The sequence below is a fragment of the Lethenteron reissneri genome, chromosome 25 (assembly GCF_015708825.2).
Source record: "Lethenteron reissneri isolate LAM-NWPU_2019-01 chromosome 25, ASM1570882v1, whole genome shotgun sequence".
In the NCBI taxonomy this organism is placed as follows: domain Eukaryota; kingdom Metazoa; phylum Chordata; class Hyperoartia; order Petromyzontiformes; family Petromyzontidae; genus Lethenteron; species Lethenteron reissneri.
In genome coordinates this window covers 16516602-16533340 of record NC_083803.1, presented here as the reverse complement: position 1 = coordinate 16533340, position 16739 = coordinate 16516602, and the positions used below count along the sequence as shown (strand labels likewise).

The 16739-nt window shown below is 54.0% G+C and overlaps 1 protein-coding gene across 6 annotated transcripts in view; it reads left to right on the top strand.

Annotated features, from left to right (window-relative positions):
• The window catches only part of TARBP1 (TAR (HIV-1) RNA binding protein 1), a 62703-nt gene that overhangs the window by 39213 nt on the left and 6751 nt on the right, over window positions 1–16739 (top strand). For 4 of the 6 annotated variants that reach the window (XM_061559526.1, XM_061559528.1, XM_061559527.1 and 1 more), the window contains 4 exons: window positions 264–345; window positions 6311–6488; window positions 7806–8000; window positions 8430–8554. In XM_061559526.1, coding sequence (XP_061415510.1) covers window positions 264–345; window positions 6311–6488; window positions 7806–8000; window positions 8430–8554 — 580 coding nt within the window. Of the gene's footprint in view, window positions 1–263; window positions 405–4247; window positions 4550–6310; window positions 6489–7805; window positions 8001–8429; window positions 8555–16739 lie in introns of those variants that run through there. The other 2 variants (XM_061559530.1, XM_061559531.1) reach the window with 2 other exon arrangements.

Sequence of the window (16739 nt, the reverse complement as noted above, 5' to 3'; positions counted from 1 at the left end):
TTCGCAGTGGATGTTAAAGATCTCCCCGACGTCGTTCACGGGTGTAGGCCGTTGCGTGCCGGGGTCACGGTCCAAATTTGTAACATTTTGAAATAGTCTGCAAATTACTCAATTGGGATTATGCATACAAATAATTGTTCCCCTCCTGGCAGACTGATGTCGCAGGCCACTCGTGCAACATGAGACTCATCCTGATCTCTTGGGTTCTCACCCGATTCAACAAAATCAACTTGAAACGTGAACCTCCGCCCGCTCGTTCACAGAAACATCGGCAGGAACTGGCAGAAACTGCAACAGCACTTCTTCTTCAGAACCTTCGAGCCGCTGCTGGACTACAGCGTCGAGGTGAGCGGACCGGGGGCTGGCAGGAGTGAACGGTGGACAGTGGCGGCTTGTGGCTCCAGGTTTGTGGAGGCAAAAAAAGTCCGTGTCGGGTTTTTACAGTTTCAGACAACGGAACCGTGGAACTGGAGTTGGCCGGGCAGTGGAATTATTGCTGGTGCCTCTTCCACCGGTCGGGTGCTTTTACAGGAGAACTGGTGTGGTGGTCACTCCAAACTGGTATATCCTCATCATCATCATCCTCATCCTCATCATTCTCACACCTTGCCTGGACATTTCAGGTATCAATCCACCTCAGTTAGCCTGACTTTTAATGGAATGTGTGTGGAGACAATATTAAAACTAAATTAAACAATGTTTTTTTTATTTTACCAGGTAAGGCCCGCTGAGCTATATAGCTCTTTTTCAGAAGCAACCTCGCCACAAATGATACCCAAATGAAGTGGCTTGTCATCATGTGAAAATGTATAGCCTCCAAATACTCTAAACGCATGATGGTTCTAAATGTGGAGGGAAAAACCAGAGGACCCGGATAAAAATCCACGCCAGTACGGGGAGTACATGCTAACTCCAAATATGCAGGTGTCAGGGTGGGGTTCGAACCCACGACCCCCTGTATACCAGGCGAGGTAGTTAACATCTCGTCTCCGTGGTGCCACCGTGGCGTTAACTTCCCGAAATATCGGGGTTATTTGGGCCGAGTATATCGGTGTATATATGTAGAGCTTTTTTTTTTCATAGCCAACCTGTGGTAACGATAAGTGGACGGTGGATATATTTTTAGGGTGGATCGGTAGCCCCAAGGCGGCAGGGGTTCACCGATTGCGTGAGTCCACCACGCGCTCGCCAAGTCTGGCCTCGGGAGGTTGGCCGTGTAGGCTGAGTTTGAATGCCACGGCTGGCGATTCAGTTTGAGGGGGGCTAAGCCCTGTTAGCCCGGGCCTCGCACCACCCATGTCCGGGTGTGAGATGTAATATCGTGACAATTTGCGATCGTACCTGGCGTGCGCATGCAGAGTTTGTGGCTTGTGATTGCGCGGGGCCTCACGTGCCACGACACCGGTGGCGCGGAGGACGCGAGGGAACCGGTCGTCGCCTCTCCGGCTTCTTCCCCCGCTCCACAGGGGGCCTCGTAATGAGGGTGGCAGGGGAGGGCCCCGAAGGCACTGGATCTCAGAGGTGATGAGTCGTGTCACCACAGTTACGGTCCCCAGCTGTGAGTCCAATGACGACGCGGTATCACCGCATCATTTGCACGCTGCGAGCATTTGAAAATACCGCGAAATGAAAGACATTACCGTAAAACAAAGCAATGTGGGATTGCATCAGTGTCAGTAATTGCTGGAATTGACGCTGTTGGTCCATGTGGCTTTGGGCTCATCAATGGAGGGCTCCCAGGATATTCGCACTCCGAGGGCCCCCCTCCAATGTGGTTTAGCCACCGGGACCTTTGGCTCTCCCTCTGGGAGGGCCATGTGGATGGAGTTGCTGCGTGGGGAAATTAATGTGGGTTGAGTCAGGGGGGCGGGGAGGGTGGGAAGGACGTCGGGAGGGGTGTGAAGGGGGAGCAAGCAGTTTTGAGATAAAAGAGTTCACGGGGAATGTTTTGTCTCATTCGTTGTGTGGCTTTATGGGGTACTATGGAGGATGCCTGCTCTGTTCACGGTCGCAGCATGAACGATCGACGTTTGATGTAGCTCACCAGATGCAGATCATTAAAAAAATAATGGTATAAAGGACTACGGTCACTAAACGTGGCAGGGCTGCCCTGCGCCCTTGCCTATACACTTGTCACACCGTCACTCGATGAGAGTTCTCATCCTGCGCTGTTTGCCGTCAGCCCCACCTGGGGAACGGCTTTCTTAGAAGCACTTACGCCTCTCCACTCTCCATGTCCTTCAGCGTTTTTTGTTCATGTTGTCCTTGGCACACAGCTGCGTACGGAAGGATGCACCAGTTAAAGTGGTCATTCTGAAAGTGATGATAACAACACCTTTGTGTGTTAAAATAAGAGTACGCTTTTTCCACTCGTACCGAGCCCAAGATAGATTTTTTTTGTGCCTGTTTGTCGGTGATAAATTTACTATTTTATTTATTCAAGTATTTTCAAGCCCTTTTACCATTATCGAAAGTAATAATCAAAAACGGCAGACCTCGGAGCGAGAATACGGTGTTCCACACTCAGGACTGCGCTTTGTTGTTATTTAATTGAAAAATAAATTATGCTTTTATGCAGCGGGCCAGCTGCATGCCTCAAAGCAGAGCAAGGCCGATGCCTCTCCGCCTATCTCACGAGCAGGCAATGGGCAGCAGTGCTGCCCAGCGCCGCCCATCGCTGACCAGCGCTCCACATCAGGCTTTGGGTCTTTCGCTAGTTTGTTTGCTGATGCGTTTTTCGGAGTGCACCGCGTGTTGGGCAGCGTGGTGTCCGACCTTTTTCAGCGAGGCGAGTACCAATAAAACGACGCTTCAACCCTCCCGACGGAAAAGTGAGGGCGGCAGAGCTCGGCCGCCAATTCCGCGCGGTCACTCGGGAGCGGCGGCCCACATGGCGACGGAGATGGAACGCGAGCGTTCCGGATGCCAAACGAGCACATCCGGAGATCGCGTACTAGCCCTTATGCACACGCACAAACCTCACCGGTAACGGGGATGTGCGCTGTTAAAATAAAAATGTACACACACACACGTCGACTTGTTTGCAAGGCATCGGGTCCTATCTGGAAGTGAGCCTCAATGACAAGTCAACAGAAAATATTCGCAGTCTTTATTTCCCGGTTTTGCGTGTGGGCGTGTGTGTGCGTCCGTGGAGGAGGATGTTTTTTATTTTGCACTGACGAGCGTGGTGCGGTGGTTAGCGCACTCAGCTACAAACCCAGCAACCTCAGTTTGATTCCCATCCGCGGCGAATATCTTCGGCGGGCGATATCTCGACCGGCCCTGGGCCTCCCGTAGGTCGAATCTTACTTAAATTAATACTTCGCTCGGTAGGGAAGTAAAGGCGGCCAGCCAGGCATGGTGCCGGCCACACCACACGCTCACTAACGGCGCTTGCCCTCATAGTCTAAGTAGCCTACACAGGGGATGTTGGTAGCAAGGTGTGTACACGTGTGTTTAGCCACATGCAATGAGCACACCCCAAAAACCCCAAAATGCGCGTGCAATGAAAAGAAACAAGTGTGTATTTCACAAAGCCACAGCACAGCGTGCCGTTATCACCGAAAGGGAAGTGGCGTGGGCGGTGGGGTAGAGGGCATCTCTGGGTAGCCCAGGGTCGGGAAGGCTGAAATTGTTGGAGGTGGAGGGGCTACAGGTGGGGGGGCATGGGGAGGGAGGGACTGTGCACAATGGAAGCGTTGTCGTTTTGCGGTATTCCCTTGTGTGGCGAAGGAGGCAATTTTTTGTCACTCGTGCAGCAGACGATTGCCACGGGGGAGCGCATGGGCAGCTGTGGCTGCGGGTAAAAATAGAAAGCTAATTATTGTGAGCCGTCGGTCGCGACGCTGGGTGCCGCGCTGCACCGGAGCTCGCGCTGGGCGGATAAACACCGCCACAATAACGCCACCGCCACAATAACGCCACCGCCACAATAACGCCACCGCCACAATAACGCCACCGCCAGTCTGTTGTGTCGCAGCTTTGGGCAGCATTCCGATTTTCGCCCATTTCATTTCATTCCATCACGACATGTTTTTTTTTTTGGACACGTGGTGTATTACGGAGGACAAGCCGCGGGGGGCTATGTCGTGAGCCTCCGTCCTTTCGCTTAGGATATGTCATTCATTGTGCTTGAGTTCAAATTAGGCAGCGCTGCGCTGTGTCCAGGGCAATAGGATGCAACCGCTCTGGAGAAGGATCATCCGAAACATCAGCCTGTTCTGTCGTTTTTTGTTATGCTTTAACAGCCCTTGTGTCGGGCCGCTGCTGGATGAGGGCCTGCCCGCGCCGTGCGTGGGCTGTATGGCCAGACTGAGCGTTGCTGAAGGTGGACGGCGAGCATAGACATGGGATCGGAGTACTATGCAAGTGGATTTTTGCTGCACTGTCCTCCGCTGACAACGCAGCCCCGCCAGCCTCCGACACGTGTGCCATGCACGGTGCTCGCCCATCCAAGCACTCTCCAGGCTGAACCCCTGCTTATCTTGCGAGATGTGACGACGTGCGGGGCGCACCGCGGGCATCAGCCGATCGCGGGCGGCGCTCGTTTCCACCGAGCGCCCACTCCGATCTCAGCGACGGGAAAGTTTTCTACTCGCGCTCAACGTGAACAAACGCGGGCGCGTTCGCTCTCTCCCCCGCCCATTCGGAGCCCGAGCACAAGCCCCGTGAACACGCACGCGTGTGTGTGCGTGTGCGTGTGATGGGTGGGGGGGGTTCCTCTGGGGTGACGTGGGCGCATCTCTCCGTTGCGATGGAAATCGGTGCGTGGCCGTGATTTTGACGTTTCGTCTCTGGCTGGAGGGGGGGGGGGGGAGGTGGGGTCAGGGGGTTGATGGGGGGTGAGGTCACAGAGCTCGGAAGAACCACCGAGTTCCGAATGCCGAGTTCCCCTTGATCCGCGTTGGGCAGTGACCCCCACATTTTGTGGAGAATGAACAGAAGACAAAAAAGAGGATGCACCTCATCAGCTGTGGGGGAAATTTCCACTCCTCTGGGCTCAAGTGATGGCGGTGCGACAGCGACGTAGAAGGGGCGCCTGTCAATTGAACAGTGTCAACGAGCGTCCCGGTAATAACCTGGGTGGGTCAGGTGACGCCGTCCCTTTGGATTCAGTCCCAAGCTGCCTCATTATGCCAATAATAACGGCTCTGTTTTTTGTTGTTGTTCTTCGGATGCGCGGGGCGCATGTGTTTTGCCGTCTCTAATAAATTTGTTTTGGTCGTGCGCACCTGTGGAGGTGACGTCAGCGAGCCAGGGGTAATTGTGCAGCCCGCCGCTGATGAATTTGACTCGGGGCTGTCGGCGGGACGCGCGCGTGCGGCCGCTTGTGATTCCGCATGGCTTCTGTGGGGAAGCGCCGGGCGAGCGAGGTGCGCTGTGGGTTCAAGCGTTACACTCGGGAGGATTTGGGCAGCCTGGCATATTTTATGTTCATCAAAGTCCCTTCGCTGGCGTCACCATTGGCATCTGTTTGCGTCCGCGATTGTTTGTGCGTCGTTTAATCTTCATCCTCTGCTATTTGCCTCATCTCATAATTGCTTTGTTATTATTATCTCTACTTATCTTATGTATTCGCTTAATTTCAGCCGTTGCGGCTGGTGGTTATTCGCCCGGAAAAAAAATACTTTTTGGCTTCGTATGAACAAACGCACGAGAGATTGGTGCTTATTTTTACGTAACCTTTCTGGAGCTCACCGGCGGCTGCCGCTATGTCAGCGTACCGCATCGCCACGTCCTCTCGTTTGCTCTTTCGTTCCCCGGTGGATGTGTTTTTATCAGCGCCCCCCCCCCCAATTCCTTAACCCATTGCCATCCTCTTTGCCTATTCCCGGCACTGGCTGCATGTTGGCATGGGGAACTTGTTACGGAAAGCAAACCCGAGCTCCGAGTCCCAAGACGCCGATGCGCGTGTCGGAGAACTGGGCCAGCGGTCGAGTCCCTCGTGATGCCCCCAGGGAAGGGCCGGGTTCTCGTGAGCGGCAATCGCCCTTCAGTGGCGATGCTGCGTTCGGTTCGTCGTCTTCCCCCAGGCGCCCGTAGGGGCTGTTGCCTGCCGAGCATAACGAGGCAAAAGTGTGCACGGATGGGCACCCTCGACTCTTGCTGTCTCTCGTTCAGCGATGAACTTTACAAAAAAACGCACGTCACGCAAAGGTCTCGTCCATCGCAATTGATCTCGACAAAGCTGCTCAGATGCCGTTGCGCCGAAACATTTTTGTTTTTTTATAGCTTTGCCATTTTGCTCTCCCCGCTCTGCAAAGGAGTTGCCTCAGCGCTTTTGTGTTGCTGCCCCCCCCCCCTTCGCCAGACCATCTTCTGGACCTTCCCGCGCCTCTCGCAGCTCAGCGACGACGAGTGGCTGTGGGTGGGCCGCTTCGAGGCGTTGCCGTGGCGACGGCACGCCTGGCCCGGCGCGCCGCCACTCGCCAACCCTCGCCGGGAGCTGGAGGCCGTGCAGGACACAGCCTGGGTGCTACGGGAGAGAGGTGCGGGCGGGCGGGCGTGCGGGACGACTGCCACCGTCGTTATCGAGAGCAAGCCACGCGTCCGCACGCCTCCCACGCCCTTTCCAATTATTCCTAAAACGATGAGTCCTTTAGAGTGGAGGGCTATTAGACGGCTGCCATTGCACTCCAACATTTCCGATGCTCTGAGGTTCCCCCCCCCGCCCCCCGTCGGTCTCTCACGCTCGCTCGTGTCCATGGAAACGGAGGCGCACCGTCTTGCGGGCCGCGTGGTACCCAACCGACTTGCACATCGTTGTCATCGTTTGTTAGTCACACGCCTGTCACAGATTTGTGGGGAGTGCCGACAATTATTGAAATGAGGGAAGTAACGGGTAATTGAGATTAATTCTTAGTTTTTGTTGAAAAGGTATAATGAAAAATTGCCGTAGCAGTGTAACGTTAGTCACGGTGTGATAACAAGGTGTTTAAGAAGACTCGGTACAACAATAGTTCACGGTGTTCGCGAGGCAATACGTTATTTTAACGGTTTTTTTACCATTCAACAAAACGGCAATAAGTGGCAAACGGAAAGTCCAAAAAAACACGATGCCTATCACCGTGTGTGCCAGAACAAGGCGGCAGAGTGTTCGAGTCTCCGGGGTGGGGTTACGCAACCTCTCCTGCTCTTGCGCCGCTTCTGTCACCGATGCCGAGTTTCCACGACCACCGGGAAGAGCGCCGGCTCGATTCGCAGACCAGGCCTCGCAGGTCTGGCACCTGGTTTCCTGCGGTAGCCCCGCCGGGCCACGTGCTAGGACCCCCCCACGATGAGGAGCGGCACGCTTGTTTTGCCTGGGTCGACCTCACGGCCGGTGGTGACGTCGCAGGGTCAGCGCAGAAATGGGATCCGCTGTCGGTGGCATTGCTCGCCGCGTTGACGTTCCCAGCCGTGATTTTTTTACGTAATATTAAGATGCGACAGATTACCGCTATGATATATTTTTGGGCTGGTATGGTCTAACCTGGCCCAAGCTTGCGTTCAGAAGGGCTAGGAGAGAAAGAGGTCAGCGGGGAGGCAGGGATGGAACGGGAAGAAGGGGGCCCCAGCCCACGGGGCCTCGTGGTTGATACGGTTTGGAGACACGGATCTGCGTCGGGACGGCTAATGCTGAAAAGCAATGGGTTGTCCCAGGGCTTCTAAGCCCCCTGTCCAAGCCAGCGCTGCCGAGCTCGCCTGCTAAGTGGTTGTGGATACACGGCATCAGACTTTTGATGCGATTTCGAGTCCTCGGTGGACATGGGTTTTTTGTCCTTCCCATTCGCCCCTCTGCTCCTCCTCTTGTCTCGGCGGCACAGGCTCGGTGACGCAGGACACGGATGGTGTCGGTGACGGTGACGTGCAGAAGAAGTTCGTGTCGTGGCGCGGTGGCCTCTCCGACCCGGACCTGCGGGGTGCCACCCTGCAGGAGCAGCGCTCGGCGCGACTTGGCCCGCCGGGCGGCGGCCTCCTCGTCGTGGCGTCGCTCGTCGACAAGTCCACCAACCTGGGCGGTGCGGCGCGGGGGCGGGAGGGGGGGCCCACTGTTCCCTCGTTCACAACGCGGCCAATGGCAGTGTCTTGTTGGGGCGAGCACACGACCTAAACTCACTGTGGAATCGGGAAAAAGCGCAAAATGGGGTCCTCGTATAAGCTAGTCTTGAGGCTTAGCTTTGGTCCTTCCTGGATGAAGGGATAATTATTCCATCACCTTCAGTATCATTATCACCTCATGACCAAATCAACTGGAGGACCCGATCTCGAGAGGTGTGTGAAGATCGCCACTAGGGAGACTAAGGCGGCCGGGCGTGTTACTGGCCACCCACCCCTCGTGCGCCGTGCCGGCCTTCATAGGTGCTACTCGCTAACAGCACTTGCCCCAACAGTCTGTGAAGGGTGTACGGGGGATCTTTATATTTAGTGTGCGGTGGTGCCACCCCCAGGCCTGTGTCGGACTTGTGAAATCCTGGGCGCGTCGGCGCTGGTGCTGGGAGGGCGACACCACGTGACCGACCGCCAGTTCCAGGCCCTGAGCGTCACCGCCGAGCAGTGGCTGCCCATCCTCGAGGTGACGCGCCACCCTCTGTGTGTGTGTATATATGTCGAACTTCTTGTATGTGTGTGTGTGTATCTTGATCTTGTACGTATGTATGTGTGTATGTTGAACTTCTTGTAAGTATGTGTGTGTGTGTATGTCGAACTTCTTGTAAGTATGTGTGTGTGTATGTTGATCTTGTACATATTTGTGTGTATGTTGAACTCCTTGTGCGTATGTATGTGTGTATCTTGAACTTCTTGTACGTATGTGTTTGTATGTTGAACTTCTTTCGCACCGTACGTAGCCAACCGTGCTAATTGGACTACAAAAGGTGCCCTTCAATAAGCACCGCATTGGAAAGGCGCCCCAGGGTGGCTCAAGAGGTCAGAGTGCTCAGATGGCACCGCTAAGGTCGACCTGTGATCACACCGGATTCGCAAGTGTAGTTGGTTGATGGTATCAGCCCGGTACCCACTGATTGTATGAAAAATCACATAAAATGTAGTTCTGAACTTAATTTTGACTAAGATCACCTCTCTGTGGGACCAAGATCACCTGCCACCTACTCTGTGGACCAGAGATAACTTTAAAGGATTTCAGAGGTAGGTCTGTGATATCTACTTTTGTGGGGCGTTCTCTAAACACGAAGGGTTCCCAATGCTCTGTGAGATATCTGAATCGAGTTTAGGGATACAATTGTGGAAATATGATCTCACACCGCCAGTGTCATTCATGTTCCTGTGACGAATGTCCTTCGATGCGCTCACAAGTTCATCGTTTTCATGATGGTCATTCACGTCTAAGTGCTCTGTGTGACCAGGTCAGAGTCCGTTGAGACCCAAGGTCTCAACTTAGACCTGGGCTAAAAAGCAAGTGGAGAATGAAAGCGTAATTCATTTAAAAATAAATAATAACTAAACCAAGCGGAGCCAAACTAAATGAGCCTCAAATTACGAATCATCAACATGAGGTTTAAGAGTCCAGTCGTGTACACATTCAAAAGCACGTCGCTCCAAAATGTTGACGTTCCTGCTGTTCAAATATATAATGAGCAGCTTGCTGAGGACGTGACACAGATGCGATAACCGTTCTACGTACGGGGAGCATCGGATACCAAGGATAGATTTGTCAAATGCGGTGTTGAGTTTCGAGAACGGTCGCACACACGGGCGAATAGACACAACGCAATCACAACGCAGCGCGCTGTGTAAACACGCCATGTGCGTGTGTCATATCTTAATGTTATTCTAGCTCATCCCTGTTGTTTGTAAAGGACGTGCACCTGCAGAAGCTGCCGCACAGGAGTGTGAATATTCGTATCAGCGTGGAGATGCCTCGCCGGCCTTAGTCAAACGGCTCTTGCCTTGTGGATACTCACCCAGAGGCGGAGTGCCCCGGCTCTCCGACACGCTCCCTGCTATGAGATATCTGCTTGTCACTTGACAGTCAAACTGATATTTTAATTCTGTGAGATTGAATTTAGACAAATTTAGTGAAAACGAACATTTTTGCTTGAATATATTCAGCGCCCTGACCTCTGTGCCACCCTGTCACCTCGGCATGGGGTCCTCTTGGACGAATGAATCGACAATTATTGATCGTTTTCATCGCGCTCTGCTGTGACTGGTGGCTGCGAATGAAAACAACTGGAGCGAGACTGGGTGGTCCCTTGGGGTCTGGTTTAGCGGCGTGTGTTAATGTTCGACATGCTACGTAGAAATTGCATCATTAATACCTTCGGCGGCACTCGCTCGCCCGGTCTTAGATTATTATTATTTTTGTCAGCCGATGATGGCCGTTATTTGCGGCCGATCGCGACCCGTGCCAGGGCCACTTTGAGCGGTCGCGATGCCTGCCGGCGAGCGATGACAACCGAGCACCACGCGCGAGGATTGCACTGCGGTGATGGATTTATTGACCTGCGCGGCTGACGGACACGGGGACGAGGGATGCCTCGTCGCTTTTTCAATTTCCCTCCGAGGTAGTCCGCTCGGTCGCTCGCTCGACGGCGAAGGCGGCGAGCGCGAGTGGCGCGCGGTGCCGTTTCTCACGCGCCACCGCCGCGTTGCCAAGGCAGGGGGGGGGAGGGGGGGCACGTCGCCCAGCCCCCACCGTCGGCGATGCCGCACATTGCCGAACCGCCGCCTTGCCTACCGACACGTAGTCTCGGACTAATTATTTCGATGTGACTTTTGACAAATGTGACGGCTGGCAATTAGCGTTTCGGCACCGAAGGTTTAACCCTGGAGCCCGGCAGACTTACGGCAATTACCATCCTTTCCCCTTCTCCTTGGGGAGGTGATGATCTTCGATTGCGCCTTTGTTGTTTTTTGGAAAAACGATAAAAAAATTTAAATGACACACTGATATCTACCCGGCATGAATATTGCAGGTGGAGTGGTGTTTGAGCTGCCCCTGCGCCTCCGCTGCCCTCGAAGCCCCTTGATGTTTCGTCTCATGAGTTAAACCGGCGATCGGTCCGAGCGTTGAGAAGCTGACTCAGTGGATGGGATTGCAATAATGTTCCAGTGGTGCCTTAATGGTACAGAATGTCATATAATAGAAATAATAACCAGCCGTGTTTACAATGAATTAATTATGAGGGTTGAATTGTCATAAACGGTGCCAAATAGCGATGTAACGAATTCACCAATTAAATAAAGTCTATTATTGCGCTCGGGATGTGTGAATCGAGGCGTGGAGCTGTGGCACAGCGGTAGGTGCAGTGCGCTACGAACCTGGTGACCCCGGGTTTTATTCCCGACCACGGCTCTCACAGTGATCGCAAAAACCTGAATTAGCCCTGGTGAAGTATGGTCAAACAACTCCCACGACTGACATGGCGTGGGGAGACCTTCATCCAGCAATGGATTGAGAAAGGGCTGTAAAATAACTACACGAGTAAAAACACGCTTGGTGAACGTCACTCGTCGGTGGCTTCGCCCATGCTGTGGACTCGGTCTGCCAGACTCACCGTTTTGTCTCATCCACCACACTGTAGGTCACAACAAAGACAAAGATCTCCCGTGTAGCCTTAACAGACTGTTGGGGCAAGTGCTGTTAGCGAGTAGGACTTATGAAGGCCGTCACGGTACACGAGGGGGGTGAGTGGCCAGCACCACGCCCGGCCGCCTTTGTCCTCCTCGTGGCGATGTTTAAACACCGCACCAGGTACCCAATGGAGGCTGAGTCGACCTTGGGGAGGCCCAAAACTCGTTCAGATAATTGTCACTGGTGTTGGCCGTGAACGAGAATTGAACCCAGGTCGCCGGGTTCGTAGCGCCACGCACTAACCGCTACACTACTGCTCCCCACTCACCCACCCACCCACTCACTCACCCACCCACCCACCCACTCACTCACCCACCCACTCACCCACCCACCCACCCACTCACCTACCCACCCACCCACTCACTCACCCACCCACCCACCCACTCACCCACTCACTCACCCACCCACCCACCCACCAACCCACTCACTCACCCACCCACCCACCCACTCACTCACCCACTCACCCACCAACCCACCCACCCACCCACTGACCACACTGCAGGTCGTCACCAGGCCTCTCTTTCTGCTTCTTCCCTCGCACCGCTCCACTCTGCAACCCCCCCCCCTTCTCTCCCTCCCATCGTCTCTCTTCCAAAGCTCTCAAAATAAGACGTCAACTTTGATCAATTATAACTTTAGTGGCCAGTGCCCAGCCATCGTGATATTAAACATAGATGTTTAGGTATAGATCGATGATGTTCTTTCTTCTTTGAAGTTCTAATTCTGTTCGTAGTTTTTTTTTATATTTTTTTTTATTAAACCTCAATTTTAAAATGTAAATACAAACCGCATGGTCCTAGTGACGGACATACGGACATGTGATGCGTTTCTCGGCCAAAGATGACTGCTCCGAGTGACTCTTTGCTCTGGTGCGTACATGGAACGAGCACGTGGATGTTGACAAAAACAACGGTTGACTCTTTGTTCACCATTCAAGGAACAATAACGACAACAATACAAATAACACCGTTTATTGACAGGCATTATAAAACGTGCTTCATTTCATAAGTTGAGTGTTCGCCTTGCAGTGCCGGAGTTGTCACACAAAGCTGTTTGTCCGCACGCGCCGCCATGCCCAGGCCGTCGGTCGAACGCAGACAAATGCCATCGCCTAGTAACGGCATGCTCCTGCCAGGCAGCGACGATCCGGCTCGCCATGATGGCGCAGCACAAATGACCACCGCGTTAGATGGGGCACCGAGCCCTCCAGTGTGACGCCCTGAACCGAGGAAATGGATTATAAATGAACGGCAAGTCCCATCCTCACTCTGTTTCGGCGCCGTCCGAGGAAACCTTGTCGGCTCAATCCCAGCGGCTGGCGACCGTGCGTCACGGCAGAGGTAGATTCCAACGTTCTCCGTCGCTGCGTTTGATTTCAACGAGAGTTGCGCGAGTGTTCCGCCTGCTCCTTGTCGCCGTGTACGATAGCCGCGCTCGGCGTGACGACTGAGCCGGGCCTCTGCCGCCTGCGCGGAGGCACCTGCCGCCAACAAGGCGTGCGCCTGTGACCTTGATTTCATCAGGAAATTCAAATGAGAGGATTTTTGTCGTTTGTCTCAACCCTGGGGGCCGTTAACTTCTTTTAAAATGTGACGTCCTGAATGGCCGGCTATGCGGGTTGACTGCACGGGGGTTGTAGACGGGACTAACGCTGTCAAAACGCCGGTCCTACTGCCTCTGAATGCCGCTATTCCATGTGTCTCAGGAAGGGTCGATTCTGGATCCAGGATCGGCAGCGCGGCGCAGATCCGTGGCCCCACATCCGAGGCTCCGTGGCCTCGGCGACTTCCCACTCTGGTCTCCCGACCCTCCTCAGCTTCGGCAAAAATGACGTTAAAATATAAATACATGTTTAAAATGTTACATGGGTTAAGTTTGTCTCTCCCGAGCTAAAATATTATACTTTTCTGTTACGTCTTTTTGTTTAAAGCCAAACGGCTAGAGCCAAGGTTTGTTGTTGTTTTAATCTGAGACATGGCCCTGAAGTTGACCTGGCGTCGCATATTCGGGTCACCCTCGTGACATCTCGGACAGCCCTACCGGGACCGGCCCCCGTAGGGCTGTCTTGGCAACACCGGGCCGTGCCGGCGAGCGCCGTTGTTGGCAAGCCGAGCCCTCACTTGTCCCGCAACGCCTGGCAACAGAGTGCCTGAGCAGCGGTCCGGTTTCGCGTTGTTTGTATGTTTCACGTAAATTATTATTTATAGCCATCGACCAAAGACGGTCACTGCATCGTGCGCTTCAGATGCGCTTCTGCGGCCTTCTGAAACACTTTTCCTTTCTATAATAGGAAGCCACTGGAGCAATGCACTTTTAAATAATCTACATTCAAAACTCATTTCTTTAACAACTGCTTTTTGTATTTAGTTTGTTGTCCTTCCCCCACACCTCCGATTAACATGGTTGGCTACGTACAGTGCGAAAGAAGTTCAACATACACACGTGGAGTATTTGCTTCCTGTTGTGGCGCTGAAGAGTTTGTCGTAACCCAATCTCTGGTATTGTCTGTAGGGAATTCCCAAGCGTGTGAACCGCTGCAGAGCGAGTCTTACAGAGGCCGTAGGGTCTCTGCCAGAGTCGGTCACCATGACTCTGACATCAAAGGACCAAAACGTATTTATTTGCCGTGGTGGCTCCAGGGACCGATGCCGGATCGCGGTGCTAAGCCGGTACCGCCGGTATCCTGGGTTCACATGCAGCCAGCCACCCGTGCTCAAACCAGGTTCGCAATGGCAGTGAGTTTCAGCTGGTGTGCCAATGACTGCGCGCACGCACACAAAAATAATGATTACATCGAATTGTGCGCTTAGTTCGAGTTATAAAACTCTTAGAGGTGAATAAATGTTGGTTTTATTGATATGTGCAAAACTTTATTTGTGACCCATGTAAAAGGTTGCCCTTTATATAGATGAAGAGGCCTGTTATGGCTCAGAAGGGGTTCTGTAATGTCAGCTTTGAGGTATGTTCTCTGACACTGCTCACTGTCAGAATACCACGTGGAAAGGTATTTGCATCCCATGACAATGCCAAATGCAAAATTGGACAACATTTAAGGGGAAATGGCCCATAATGCAAATTTTTACAATCACTGAACCTTCCAAACAGCTGTGACCTCCATCATCCATTCCTTGCGAACGAGATAACGAATTTCGGTGGGCGCTCACCTGGCGAACTAAACGGCAGCAATGATTAAATTAAGCGCGGGGCCCAGGCTGCTTGTGCAATGTATATGGGTTATATAATCACCACGCCCGCACATTGAAACTGGCTTTGAATAGCTGTGGAAGGTTTAAGCCATGACTTTGCGAGCGTAATTCAATGTTGAGTTCAGTCCATTATCATGAGGCAGGTGGGTGATGGGCTGTGGAGGAGTTACAACCGCAGCCACGGCTGCCCTCATCATAACGCGCTGCTCACCGATTCGCCTGTCATATCACCTGGTCAAGCGATAACACTATCGTTTGGCCTCCAGTGTTTACTTCTCCAACTGCTACCATTAAACCCCACCCCCCCCACTGCTGGCGGCCACCTTTGCCGATGAAATTTTGCCCCAGCGTCCAATTTGCCCACAGGCGTAATCGCCGCGGTCGCCGCTTGCACTGCGTCTGCCCCACTCGCCCCGCCGCCAGGCATCAAAGCGCAGCACCGACGGCTCTGCCGTGCGGCAGCTCCAAAAACCCGACCCCCCGCGCAAGGGGTGCGTGGTGCAAATTGACGGCTCGAACCGCCTCCGCACTCGGCGAGCATTCCGCACGCAGCGAAATTTGTAATTTTGCCTCGTTTTACAGATTTCGCTTCGGTTGAGACGTCGTGCTCCTAAGTGGGCCCAGTTTGCAGGGAGCTGTCGGCGGCGCTTTTGAGAAGAGAGGCTCGGTAGCTCGCACCACCCCCCCCCATCGCGGTGGGAAACTCAGGGGGGGTGGGGGGGGCTCTTTCGGAAATTTTGGGGAATGCGCCTCCGCAGCAGCCCCACGTTTATCGCCTCTGCTTCATATCCTGCCAAGCCTTTTATCTGGCCCACAATGCCGCTGGCTCGGCACGTTGCGGCCCGGTTATTTTGTTGTATTTTCCCTTTATTCCTTTGTGGAACGCGCCGAGCAAATTGCGGCGCGCACTCGCGCCCTTTGAAGCAGGCGGGGGGCGAGAGCGCGGTGGCGGCGGCGGGGTTGCGTCTTTAAATAGATTAGCGGCATGCGCACGCGCCTTGGCCAATAATTGGTCGTGCGTCGGTGATGAGTATCTGGTCGATCGACAAACACCCCATACGTGTCCCCGTCACCACGGCGTCTTTATTCCATTTTTTGGCGGCAACGCGTTCTGCTGTAGGAGGGTGGGGTACTGCAAGAGTCGTATGAATTCTAACATTTCCGCTGCGCACGCCAGAGTGTTTAATATCTTTTTGCCTCGGATGGTGTTCGCTCGAATAGCAACTCCGATTGCGTCGCTGAATGCAATGACGGCGTTCGTTTCGAGATTTGTTCGTGTATAGTTTTGGCGGGCGCCAGCCGAGCGCTTGCGACTGCCGAGGAAGCGGGCCTGGTGAACAGTGACGGCACGCAGCGGCTACGCTTGCCTTTCCTGTAGCCCGGCCCGAACGCGTTGCCTGAGAGAGAGAAAGATAGACCGGAGCAAATTCTCGCGCAGTCTTTCTCCTCTCTCTCCCGGGCAAGAGACGGCGATCGCCGCTCCGCTGGATCTCTGCCTCCCCGTGTGCACCAATCCGCTTCATTGAGCGTGCGGAGCAGGACGGCGCGACGGAGCGTTCATCTGCCTGCACTCTCCGAGGTGGAATCCTGGGGGCTCGGCAGGGGAGGGGAGTGGGGGCCGCCGTGTTGGCACACGTCGGCCGACTCGCCCAGCCGATGTCGTTGGCTCCATTCCGGCCGTGCTAATCACCAGATGGGCCGTTTGGTCTCGAGCGCCCGCCGGGGGAGGGGGGGGAGCAGTGTCAAGTGACTGCATCGTCGTCGTCGTCGTCGTCATCGTCGGTCCGATCGGCGAGCGCTCGCAAACGCCGGGCCAACCCGGCCACCCGGCCACACCGCCGGGCGAGGTCTCCACATGCGTGCGTGCATTTTCTCCGGACACTGCGGTTTGTTCCCACGTGAAGTATAATACTACGCGGAACTGATCTCGCATGCAAAGTAGGACTCTCCGGTATCAT